Source organism: Coptis chinensis, chromosome 7, assembly GCF_015680905.1.
Source record: "Coptis chinensis isolate HL-2020 chromosome 7, ASM1568090v1, whole genome shotgun sequence".
Lineage (NCBI taxonomy): Eukaryota > Viridiplantae > Streptophyta > Magnoliopsida > Ranunculales > Ranunculaceae > Coptis > Coptis chinensis.
Genome location: NC_141462.1, coordinates 56091659 through 56104851, shown reverse-complemented (window position 1 = coordinate 56104851; position 13193 = coordinate 56091659). Strand labels below are relative to the sequence as shown.

General features: G+C 35.5%; 2 protein-coding genes across 2 annotated transcripts; both read left to right on the top strand.

Moving 5' to 3' along the window:
- Positions 1-6716: 6716 nt before the first annotated feature.
- LOC147488057 (uncharacterized) lies at positions 6717-10324 on the top strand. The gene is made up of 8 exons (XM_086574246.1): positions 6717-6825; positions 6904-7236; positions 7325-7699; positions 7769-8396; positions 9171-9467; positions 9545-9650; positions 9731-9810; positions 9919-10324. Exons 1-8 carry the CDS (start codon positions 6717-6719, stop codon positions 10322-10324), a joined length of 2334 nt encoding a protein of 777 aa, XP_086430372.1.
- Positions 10325-10594: 270 nt separating this feature from the next.
- On the top strand, positions 10595-12417 carry LOC147488056 (uncharacterized). Its single transcript, XM_086574245.1, has 5 exons — positions 10595-10870; positions 10965-11270; positions 11414-11515; positions 11625-11906; positions 12000-12417. Exons 1-4 carry the CDS (start codon positions 10595-10597, stop codon positions 11799-11801), a joined length of 861 nt encoding a protein of 286 aa, XP_086430371.1. The 3' UTR covers positions 11802-11906; positions 12000-12417.
- Positions 12418-13193: the final 776 nt, after the last annotated feature.

Below are 13193 nucleotides of genomic sequence, written 5' to 3'. Positions count from 1 at the left end.
TTTTGATCAGGATTTACAGAGGCTTTGTCCTCTTGAAAATTGGCCTTTAATCATAGAACTCCTTAGCAACCGACCTTTGCTCCTTTATCTCGCTAAAGTGGCACATTTATGCACATAATGGACTTTGAAGCCTGAAATGCATAAAAACACGTAATCAGTATTAACTCTTACTTATTATGCACATAATTGGTCTAAAAGTACGATTGTTAAGGGGTTAAAACTATAGTTTTGGGCTCTTATCATTTATGTTTAACGTTATCTTTCAAGATTAGAAGTTTGGATCTTGAGGTAATTTTAGCCGCATCATCCATCCTTTTGAGAAAGAGAGAAGCTTGAAGGGCATCTTAGAGACAAGATCTACCATCTAGGTTAGTCGAATCTTCATTCTTTTTATTTCATTCTTAGTATAGTTGCATCATAATTTTGTTTTATTACTTTCTAGTATAATTGCATTTTAGACCTTTTCAACAATTAAAGTTGTAAGCCAACACAGCGAAACATCAAACTCTAGTGTTTCTTGTCTAAATCTTGACAAATAGACTATCGTTTGTGGGCCGTGGTACTTAAGCAGTCCAAGTGATTCACCATAACCCTAGAAGAGACAGCTTTAGACAACGGGTGAGATACTAGCTGCAAAGCCCAACCCAGTTGAAGGAAAATAGTTTTACATTTTAGTATAATTTAGAATAGTTGCATATTATTCAAGCATTGTAGGATAGTTTTTCGTTATTTTCGCATAACATTTTCTAGTGTATGCCCCGTCGTCTATATCATCGTCCGGTAAGAACACAACAGTGGACAAGGTTTAACAACTGACTCATAAGAATACTACACTATACCATAATAGCTATTTTGTAACAGTGCAAATTTTCCATAAGTAACGGAAATAATTGTTACTTATTAAGTAACAGATATATCCGTTACGTCTTACTACAAGCGTTACTTAAAGTCCGGAATTAATATTTAATAATATTTTGACAATTATGTTAGGATAGAGTAACACTTGTATCCGTGAGTAAAGGGGAAAATAAGGTAAAATAAATTAAAAATGAAAAGAAATATCAAAAGCCGGGCAATATTTGGTATCGCGACTTTATTTCCCCTTTTTTTTTTTTTTTTTTTTGTTCGGCTAACACTTTTTTCGTGAAGAGGCAACCAAAAAATAAATAAAATAAAACACTCTCTATAGAACCCTAGCCTTCTGAAAAGATCTTGGGTTTCCCTTCGCATCTTCTTCTATTTCTCTTTTGGGTTGTGAAATATTACTGACGAACCAGGTTAGTCTCTTGACTTCGTTTTCGATTTCGATTTCCTCTTACAGTCTCAATATAGATTCTGCTCGATTAAAAAAGGTTGCTTTTTTACCGATACCTACCTCTCTCTCTCTCTCTCTCTCTCTCTCTCTCTCTCATTTTTGTTGGTTGTTTGTAAACATGTTTATGTGCAGAATTCCATTGAATGGTTAGTTTATTCTGGATAAGCTCTAAATTGCGCAGAGGGAGAAGAATATGAATTGGCAATTGTATGATACATTCCCTCTCATTGTTTCTTAAGTTGGTATTCTACTCTATATGCTATTAGCAAGACATATTGGCTCTTATTCTTTGTTACATAAGTATTCTATTGTATTATCGTAGTTAGAAATTTTACTGATGGTGCATTGTGCTTGTTCTCATCGAAAAATGCTTGATTTTTTAGCTAAATTTGCAAAAATTGCAGCAATTCTTAAATTCATTGGAACAATTCTAGAAACAGTTCAACTAGGAAATTTTTTTCAATTTTTCTTTTTTCCATCCCTCTGCAGACCACCTGCAAGACAATGACTAGAAACAACGAGCAGCTTTGATGATTCTGCTGTCATATTTTTAGTTGAATTTATACTTTAGTTTTACCCCTCTTTCTATTTCCTTTTTCTTTTCAAAGGATGAGTGTGAGTTGACCGTGTGACTTAGACAAGGCCTCTGCTTCTCTAAGATTTTAGGTTTGAATGAAATGCATCATTTTAGGCTCTAAATTGGAAGTTCAATTTGGTAAGCTCCTCTATCTGTTTTCCAATGAAAAATAGTCGATTATTTGTCTAATACAAATCCATGTTACTATTTCGAGCTAATTATTTATTAATAATTGTTCTTGACTAGTGTGTTAATCATAGTGACACAAGCAGACCCTATGTAATACCCTGGTTTATGGATTTATTAATTTAACTATTTAATTAATTGCAAGAATTCGTTGGTACTATTTTCTTTTGGACTTATCTAAGTATCATTGGTATTGGACTATTGGAATCTATTCTCTAGAATTGATAATGTGCAAAAAGTACGTTTGTGAATAAGTGATTTGGATGAGATTGTGTTGGCCTTAGTTCCTATTGACTTTTTGTATAACAAAATGGTTTATTAACTAGTGTACCTTGTACACATGGTGATAAGTTGTTACCTTATTAAGTTCTACATGTTTCATTTGAATGAAAGTTGTTGATGATGTGGTGGTTTCTTACACGTGAACAGAGTGTGTTATGGAACTTGTCAATGGTATAAGATAGTTGGAGCGGTTAGTAGTCAGCCGGGGGATGCGTTTCCCCTAGTTAGTTTTTTTTTCTTGTTCTTTCTATTTTCTATTAGTTAATGTTGGTATTTCTATTAGACAAAGAATCTACTATTTTTCATTGTTGTAAGATATGGAATTCTGATTGTTAGTTGATTAATGAACTCAAAGAGGGACCGTTAGTGTTCATCTGGTTGTTTGAATTTGACAAAAAAAAAAAGTTTTTCATTATGTTTTGCATGTACTGAATAATAGTGGCAGTTGAGTAATTTTGTTTTATAGAGAAGCAGTACTGAAAAATGACTTTAAGGCTTGAACCAGTACTGACGCACTATTGATTCAGTTATGCAGATCTTATTGAAATACTACAAGTCTTCTCTTGAAGAGGTGAAATCCATATCCCATGTGTTTGGTACACAAATTAGATCTGCATTCTACAAAAAGTTTCTTCTAATCTGTAAATTTGTGCTTTTATTGTATTTTCTTCATTTCTCTAGCAAGTGTATTCTAATTTCGAAATTAATTTTTTTTAATTTGCGTTTTGGTCGTTGATGAGTATGGGTGTCAGACTAAGATCATGATTTCCTTCTTTGTAATCACATAGCTTTAATGATTTTTGTGTGAGATGATGTCCAAGATTACAAGATGTTGTTATTAGATAGAGGTAGGAGAATATTATAATTATTATATCCACAAATTGAGCGATCCAGAAAATGGGTTCATTTTGAAATTTTGGCCCCAAAGTACGATGTTCGTAGTAGTTCTAATCACAGGCAGCAAGGAATACTTTTACTACTAAAGTTAGTTGTGTGTGTGTGTGTGTGTGGGGGGGGGAAACACTTTAGTCCTAAGGTAGGACTGGTCATTTTCATATAGGGTCTAATTGTAGCATGAGGTGTCTTGCTCTTACAGACGTAAGGTGTACTTGGGCTTTATTGCACATTTGCTCCTACTTGGAGATAAGGTGGAGGTGGTTTATATGAAAGGGGGAGGGATAATAACAGTATGGGGATGGCCATATTGGTGTTATGATTGTTCTTTCTATAAATAAAAAGTAGACTATATGAAAGAATCTTGGTTACTGAAATCAGATTATATGAAGGTAGACTACTTTTTAACAGAGATTTATATATATATATATATATATATATATATATATATATATATATATATATATATATTTAGTTGGGGGTTTCTTTCTTTGACTCATCTTTTCAACTACTGAAATTTATTTATATCTTCATCAAGTTGTTACTATGATTGATTAGGTGTGATAATTAACATGCTCATCTCCCTTGGACATTCTTTGTACTATATATTAATAAATAACTAGCCTGATACTACACCATAATAGCTATTTTGTAACAGTGCAAATTTTCAATAAGTAACGGATATAACTGTTACTGAGGTAGTAACAGTTATATCCGTTACTTACTATAACAAGTGTTACTTAAAATCTTGAATTAATATTTAATAATGTTTTCATAGTTATTTTGGGATATGCTAACATTTATATCCGTTAGAAAAGGAAACAAATATGTATAATAAATTGGAAAATAAAAAAATATCACGACCGGGCAAATTTGGTAACGCGGTCACATTTCTCCCTTCTTTTTTCTTATTTTTTTCAGCTCACTTATTTTTTCGGCTAACACTTACAAAAGGATTTATCTCGCCTCTTTTTTCATACAACAGGAAACAAAAAAAAAACTCTCTGAAGAACCCTAGCTTCTCTATGTCCATCTTCTCCAATTTCTCTGACGAACCAGGTCAATCTCTTCGTAGATTATCGATTAAAAAAGGTTACTTTTTTGCTGACTCTCTCTCTCTCTCTTTCTCTATCTCTTCTTGGTTGTTTGTAAACATGTTTGATTGATTGTATGTTAATCTATTCATAGAATTCTCAATTTGTTGTTGTCTGTGATTTGTAAGTGGGAGTAGTGCATACTAGTTTTCTTTATGCTTTCCATCATGTGGTCATGATTTACAATAAATATATTCTTCCATTATGTGATCATGTTCTCTACTCAGTTTTATCTGGACCTTGTCTTTGAGTAAGTCTTATGTAAACATTTAGTAGCTATTAATTTGCAATCTGGTTTCATAAGCACTGTAGAAGTTTCTGTTATTCTTTCAAATGTTCAGTTTGTATGGACCTGACTTAATTTCGTCCTTCAGTATAAGACCATAGATTAGGTATTGGTATTTGTTGTATAAGACCATAGATGGTAATTAATAGAACAGAGGGGATAGCCAAGAAAGTGAATTGTCCTTTCTCTTGGGGAGTTTGAAGGCTCTTCATTGGTTTATCTGTACCTAATTTTTGTGAAGACCCTTAGTGAATAGGTTGGCTGTCTGATGATCGATCTGATCATCAGATGTAACAAACTGAACTCAGTGAATGCCATAAACAATAACTTTGAAGAGAGGAATCAAGGCTGCATTGAAGAGGAGGCAACAACTGTTTGAGAAGGTTCTTTGGCATCTTGAGAAAAAGCGAACCCTTGGAGTAGAACTTAGTGCTCTTGATCCATCATAAGATTTAAAGTGAATGAGATAATTTTGTTCTTCTCCTGTGACACATATAAAGACATAAAGAAAGACATGTATGGCAATATAAAATCAACATGTGATAATAATACTAGCTAATTGTGGGAAGACAACTCATGGTTCTACCGTTTCTATTTGCTGTTTTGAGCATTTATGATCCTTAATGCATTTTTTATTAATTCTTTTCTACCTCTTCTATCTGTAATCTTTGTATTTGGTACTTTGGTAGGACACCTCATCTTATTGTTGATGTGTATATTAATAAAATTGACTTACCTATCCAAAAAAAATAAAAATAGTAATAATAATTGAAAATTGAAAATGAAAATTGATTTACCAGAAGATGAAGCACAAGGGTGAAAGAGGGGAAAAAGAGGATGAAAATGATCATTCGTCTTTGCAGAGACCTAGTATTTATAGCCACAAAATTTGGAGGGGAATTTCCGTCAGGGTCATCATGTAGGGTACACTGTACACGTGATGTTTGAATGCGATATTTTCTGGCTTGAATATTTCAAACGGATTATGTCGTATCTCATTGTCCTTACAGTGTTGAAAGATCTGGCTTCCATGTTAGGAGTAATAGGGGTCTTAACCATTATACTTGAACTGTCTGCGTTCTTTGGAAAGTGATTTCTTAGCGCGTGCGAAAGTCCCCGTTTAGGCAGTTGGCTTAGAGAAACAACTGTAAGATAGAATTTCTTTTAGTTAGTGATTCCGTATTTTTTTTTATTATTATTCATTGAGAAAGAGAGATGTGTTAGTGGAGTCGTGGATACAATTTTCTGAAAATGTTGGTGTATGACACTTATCCATTGTGTATCTGCTTTTTCTCATTGGTGTTAATCTATTCATAGCATCCTCAATTTGTTGTTGTCTATGATTTGTAAGCGGGAGTAGTGCATACTAGGCAGTTGGCTTAGAAAAACAATTGTAAGATAGAATTTTCTGAAAATGTTGGTGTATGACACTTATCCATTGTGTAGCTATTTTTTCTCATACTTGATATGTTTCTTTTTTGAAGGGTTGACTGATTTTCTCAAAAGTTTCACTTGTTGCTGCTAAGTCTAATTTTGAGGTAAAATATTAATCTTTATTGGTTTAATAGATGTGGTTATAAAAGTTTGCTTCTTTGTTGGTTATGTACATAGCTCCAGGATTACATACTACTTGAAATGCGATAATTAGTTGTTGAGGACATAAGAATATAACTAGGCTAGACATTTTCTTTTAGGTTGGTGCATATTTAATTTCATTAGTTGCCTTGCACTAGAATAAATCAAATCAATAGGTAGTGCTAAAGTAGCATCTGTACTCACAAATACAATTTCCTAGTGGCTCTTTCATTCTGAAAAAATATGGGCGCATGACATATATTCATAGTATTTATTAGTTTTGAGTTGTAGATATGATGGAAATTATATGTTGCATTAAGTGTCGAGCTATACACCTGCAAAATTTAGTGTTTTAACTGTTGCTGCCCTTATGGATTGAAAACAATGTTACCTACATTTGAATCTTATGATGCCGTTTGTTTCTTGCTTTTTGGTTGTACTTGGATAGCTAGTTGTCTGTTATTTATGCTGATCATTATTTCCCTTGGTGTCTAAATATAGTATAGAATGTCTGAACCAATAAACAAAGAATGGATGAGTGAAAAGGAAAGAGGCGGCACAGTCTATTCTATGGGAGTCAAGGTTTTTCTTAAATTTGCAAAGTGGAAGTTGGGTGGTAAGAAGTGTCCTTGCCCGTGCAAGAAGTGTTGAAATAGGTATTGGTTGACTTATAAAGATGTTGAACACCATTTAGTCTCAAACGGTATAGAGAAGTCCTATTGTGTATGGACTTTACATGGTGAGGACTTATCTAACATTGCCGTTCATCCTCCAATGGTTGCAAATATTAGAGAAACAACCATTGGTGATGTTGCTATTGAGATGGAAGGCACCGAGGAAGAAACTATTGGGGAGGTCGGGATTGGGATGGGAAACTTTGTTGACTCTTCTTTTGGATTGCATGAAAGAGTTGTGGGCGATGGCAGTCTGGGACCGGAGTTTGATGAGCCTTATGTTCTTGAACAAGACTTAGGAAAGAGGTATTATGAATATAAGAAAAAGGCAACTGAAAAATTGTATCCTGCATGTGAGGGGTCCCGAGACAACTCTCTCTACACTTGTAGAACTTCACAATGTAAAGAAGCAATTTGGTTGGTCTGGAATTGGTATGACAGTACTCTTATCCTTGTTGAGGCGATGGTTGCCTAAAGGTAACACACTCCCAGAGAAGTATCCAGTAATGAAGGAGATGTTGAAAGACTTAGGGATGAAGGTTACGTGCATTAATGCGTGCGAGAACAACTGTATCTTATATTGGAAGACAGAGAAAGATTTGACAGAATGTCCTAAGTGCCAAGCTCCAAGATATAAAGTTAAGGAGGGGGGTAAAGGGAAGAAGAATTCCAAGGAGCCTAACAAAGTACTGAGACATTTTCCTTTAATTCCAAGACTTAAGCGGTTGTATAGTATACTGTGGATAGCATATGAGATGACATGGCATGCACGAGCAGAGACTTCCATGGCTTATATGCGGCATCCAATTGATTCGGGTCAGTGAAAAATTTGTAAAGAAAAGTGGCCAGACTTTGCTAATGAGCAGTGCAATGTTTGGCTTGTAGTTGCAACTGATGGGTTTAATCCGCGTGGCATTCAGTCTACTAGTTATAGTTGTTGGCCTGTCATCACTGTGCCTTACAATCTCCCCCCTTCCATGTGCATGAAATCAGAGTTTCAGATGTTGTCTTTGCTTATACCGGGTCCCAAGGCACCAAAAGGAGACATTGATGTTTTTCTTGAACCTTTGTATGACGAGTTGAAAGAGTTGTGGGAAGGAGTGAGAGCTTATGGCATGAACAAAAAAGAAGACTTCACTTTAAAAGCTATACTAATGTGGGGGATCCATGATTTGCCCGCATATGGAAACTTAGCGGGCTGCATAACACATGGTTACAAAGCTTGTCCTATTTGTGGTGACAACACTTCTTCCATATATTTGAAGTCTAGCATGAAGAATGTATACCTTGATTACCGTATATTCCTTAAAGGTAATCATCCGTTCAGGAGCGGTAAGTACTTGGGACTAGTGGGTAGCAAGAAAGAGGAGCGTAGAACTCCTCCACAACGATTAAATGGTGATGCACTTTTGCAAACGTTGAGTTATGCGAAGTATAAACCTGGTAAAAAGCGGAAGAGAGGCGGTCAAAATGTGGTTAACGACAATGAGAGTAATGAAGTTACATTGGCATGGTACAGAAAGTCCATATTGTTTTTCCTTGTTTACTAGATTCATCATAAAGTTCGTCATGTTATTGATGTGATGCACACTGAAAAGAATGTTGCAGAGCACATACTCGACATGATCCTTAGTAAGAAAGACAAATCAAAGGATACTGACTAGGCACGAGAGGATATGAGGGAACTTGGCATACACTGAAATCAGTGGATGCAAATTGACCCTGCAAGTGGGAAACAAGTTAAACCTACAGCACCGTTCATTCTAGATAAAACGGAGAAGATGAATTTTCTTAAAACTTTAAAAAATTTGAAGCTCCCATCAGGTTTTTCATCTAATCTGAGTAACATCGTCAGTCTTGATCCACCTTGTTTGCTTTCAGAATGAAATCACATGATTATCATGTGATTATGCAATATCTTTGCCCGTGCTACTTCAACATGCTTTTCCATCTCATCCTCCCGATTTGCGGAGAGCTCTTCACCAGATAAGCTTATTTTTTAACATATTGTGTTCGAAAGTTGTAATTCGAAAAGAAATCCAAGATGCCAAATACATGGTTGTAGAGGCATTGTGCGTGTTGGAAAAGTACTTTCCACCATCATTTTTTGATATTAGCATCCACCTTGTTGTGCATCTAGCTAACGAGGCATTGATGTGTGGACCAGCTAGATATCGTTGGATGTATCCGTTTGAGAGGTAAATTATGCTTCTTTCAATCCCCATTGTTTTTGTCTCGGTTTTAAATAAAATTAATAAATGCATTCATGGGTTTATCGCTTAAATAGGTCGATGAAGGAGTGCAAAGATATACCTAGTAACAAACGATTTGTTGAAGGATTGATTGCAGAGTCGTATCTTGTCTCTGAGTCTGTTAAGTATGCAATGGAGTACATTCCAAATCCATGGCGCAAAAATCACAAAAGCACTACTGGTGAAGTGTTTCTAGATGAAAATGATGAATATATTGATGAAGGGCCTGTGTTTGAAGGTAAAGATGTGATTTTGTCATCGGAGCAATTTGTACAAATCCGTAGATGGCTACTTTTTTGGTTGGAAGTCGATGGACTTGACGATCATTACAGGTGTTAGTTCTTCACATGTGTCTATTTCCCCGTAATAAATTGACAGATATATACTAACTTTTTTGGTTAAATTGTAGTGAGTATCGCGAGTCTTTGCAATCTAGTTCCCGAGGCAGTAGGAAAGGGATAGCAAAGACAGAAATAAAGATACAAACAGATTTTATCGACTGGTTATATAATAAGGTATTACTTAATGGGGATAGGAAGATACGATTTTTATATTATTTGCACTTTTTGAATTGTGTTATGTTTTCTTTGTGTAGTTGCTGGAGAATGATGACACTTCATCTAAATTGTGGTTCTTTGCTAGAGGGCCATTGTTCAAAGCTAAAACTTTTCGAAAGTATCACGTTAATGGTTATTTATTTTCTACTAAGTCTCATGATGAGACCGTTCTTACGCAAGACAGTGGTGTATGCATGAGTGCAATTACTACATTCACATAAAGTAGGAAAGATAAAAATCCTATCGATGCATCTGCTATGTGGTATGGGGTCATCAAACAAATACTAGAGGTGGATTACACAAATTTCAAGGAAGTGGTGTTTTATTGTGACTGGGTTAAGGTGGAAGATAAGACCAATGGCTGTAAGCTATGCCCAGAATCTAACTTATTGATGGTAAATTTTAATCGGCTCAAGAGCTCTGACAAAATGTTAGATGAGCCGGCCATTTGCGCTAAAGAAGCCCATCAAGTGTTCTATTCGAGAGATCTGAAATATCCTGATTGGTGGGTGGTCATACATTCACCAAGGCGAATGACTAGTCAAGTGGACCAGCTAGAAGTACCCGAAGACTTTCAATCTACTCTTGCACAACAACCTAATTTGAGATCATTGTTAGAACCACGTCGATGATTGTAGTGTGTAGTTGTAATTTTGAAAACATGTTCAAAAGACTAGTTTTCTCTTTTGATGATTATGTACTAGATTTGGGTGCTAATTTTTTGATATCCTAGTTAATTTGATAGTGCTCTTCCTTTAATTTTTCTTATTTTCTTTTTACTTTATCTATTCTACATTTTAAAGATCTTAAATAATTGTTTGTTATATGTCATATTTGAAGCATTATGAAATCCTTGATAATATGTTTTCAATTGTTGGGAATTGTTAGGTTGTTTTTTAATAATGGAGTTAGGTAATACAAATGCACACCGCAGTGCATCAGATGCATCTTCTCCCACAGGTGAATGTAGTTCTCGATCATCCAAAACGGCACAATTAAGAGGTCCCTCTGGGAAGTTGCTTGTTGAGGTGTGGTCTAATGGCCAAATTGTTGGACCAAATGCAAGCAACTTCAAGACTGCAATAGGGAATGAAGTGAGGCTTCATATCCCGATCAACACTAAAGATTGGCGACTAGTGGAAGATAACTTTAAGGATGCTATTTGGAAAGCCTTGACGGTATTTTTTTTTTGTATTATTTTTAGCCAATTCTACCTTTCTTTCATCTATATCTCACTATATTTTTTCTTATCAATCACTTTACTCATGACAGAAGGAATATGAATTTAATGTATCCAATTTTGCTGCTCGTCCATGGGTTGAGACGAATTATCCTCAAAAACTTAGGACTGAGAAAGCGACGTATCGGTCAAAGTTCTTGGCAAACTCTAAAAGCATTGAAGCAGCTAAGGCAAACTGCCCATCTGGTGTTAATCCAACTCTTTGGGTTGATTTTGTTGACTATGAGCTTCAACCTAAATTAAAGGACAGAAATGCAAAAAATGCAAACAATAGGGCAATGAATGATATTGGTACTACTAATGGGAGGAAAACCTTCTCCCAAATACATAAGGAGCTGGTACGTATCACTTTTAAAATAAAAATGTCGTTTGATCATGTATAAAATTTGCAAAACAATTAACTATGCTAGTTGACTAATATATTTTCTTTTAGTTGTCTTTCTTTTAGCACTATTACTAAGCATTGATTATTTGCTTGTAGCAAGAACAAAACCCTCAAGCAAAAAGGACTCGGGTAGATGACTGGTGCAAGGGCCGTGAACGCCGTGATGGTTCAGTTTTGCCAAGTGCTCGGGAAAAATATGTGAGTAGAAATTTTGTTTCTTTCTATTAACTAAATGTAGTTTTTTTATTGCTATCAGACATATTTTTAGATATTTGATTTGATTTTTTTAAAAAAATATATATTGCAGGATCAAGTGAAAGCAGTTCAGAAAAGAAGACTAGCGAGTGGAGAGACTGACATTGAAGACATCGACTCTGATGCGTTGACTGAAGTACTTGGCAAGGAAAAGAAAAACCGTGTCCGTGGAGTTGGTTCTAATATTACTAGTAAGCGGCTACAACATGCTGCTGTGGCAAATGATTGAATCAACCAGATGGCCACTACATCAGTTGCAAAGGTCGAGGCCGACATGGCTTCATTTAAATCAAAGGTCGATGGAGACATGTCTGAGGTCAAATCAATGCTCAAGGTCAATTTTTTCTTTGCAATTAGTGGTAATGGTTAGAGTTGTTAATACTTGATCCACATAAAAAATATCCTTGCATCATCTACTCCATCGCAGGTTCTCATTCAACAACAACTATGCAATAATAATGTTACAGCCAATGCCGAAGCACATATGGGTGTGACTACACCTAAAACTGAACTTGGTTCAAATTCTGCTCAACGCCATTCTCCAGCAACTCCTCAGAACTTGACCCCTGCTTTTGGGTCGCTTGAACAGCCTAGAGTTAGATTACTAGATAAGTTTGGTGAAGAAGTTGCTAAGGGGTCTGTTGATGTTGGTGCAACAATTTGTCATGGCAGAATTCTGGTTGGTGGAGAGAGAAGAGTGTATATTGATGAAGTATTGGTTCCCGATGTTGCTGTTTATGACGGTCCACAAGATGGTAATGCAACTTTGAACGCGTGGGTTGAAGGAGGGTATATAGCTTGGCTCGATGGGCAATTGAAGTATGATTGATGTTTGTAGGTTTTAGATCTTTTTTGGATTGCTCTACTTTTTGGGTTTTGTGCTTTAGTTTGGAAACTTAAGAAACAAAAATGGCGTTAAACTTTGATGTGGTTGTGGTTGCCAGGACTTGGAACTGTTAGTGTTATCATGACTTAGAATCTTAATTGTATATAGATGTCAATTCTTTTTATTAGTTTTATGTCTTGACTTGCCTTGTTGTAAAGAAATCAAGGCCTTTCGTGTATTTAAGTTTCTGGTGCAGATGGCAACATGGATAGAGATGACGAGATGCTTGGAGCAATTAGTAGTCAGCCGGGGGATGCGTATGCCCCTGGTTAGTTTTTTTTCCCCTTCTTCATTCCATTAGCTATTTTAATTTGAAGTTTTTACTTTTATTTGCCACTAATGATTGTGTAATTGTTTGATGCATGCGAGATTCATAATGTTGGAACTCCATTGTTGCTACTTGTGATTATTTTGGCTTTTCTAGTATATGAAAACAGTACGTAACTAGTACATATCCTCCTTTTGGTTTCGGTATCGCGAGACTGCACTGCGCAATGAACCAATGAACACACGAGAAGAAACATGTACAAGCTTAATAACTTGTTCTTATAGCTTATTTACAACTTCCTTTATTGTACATGTTACTTCTTGATCTGTGTTTGATCCAAGTAGATTTTAATTTTAGCTTATTGCTTCACACAGTCACTGAACCAAAGGCGCCAGGATTTTCGAGCATGTGGTTCACTAGTTCAGCTAGTCATTTGTTTACCACGCCACCCACGTTATCAATACCCT

Bases quoted from the DNA above. Each gene is read 5' to 3' on its own strand.
- LOC147488057 (XM_086574246.1), top strand. From the start codon at position 6,717: ATGTCTGAACCAATAAACAAAGAATGGATGAGTGAAAAGGAAAGAGGC. The intron at 6,826-6,903 runs GTAAGAAGTGTC...AACACCATTTAG, and splicing joins TGCAAAGTGGAAGTTGGGTG to TCTCAAACGGTATAGAGAAG. The intron at 9,811-9,918 runs GTATCACGTTAA...CACATAAAGTAG, and splicing joins AAAGCTAAAACTTTTCGAAA to GAAAGATAAAAATCCTATCG.
- LOC147488056 (XM_086574245.1), top strand. From the start codon at position 10,595: ATGGAGTTAGGTAATACAAATGCACACCGCAGTGCATCAGATGCATCT. The intron at 10,871-10,964 runs GTATTTTTTTTT...TACTCATGACAG, and splicing joins CTATTTGGAAAGCCTTGACG to AAGGAATATGAATTTAATGT. The intron at 11,271-11,413 runs GTACGTATCACT...ATTTGCTTGTAG, and splicing joins CCCAAATACATAAGGAGCTG to CAAGAACAAAACCCTCAAGC.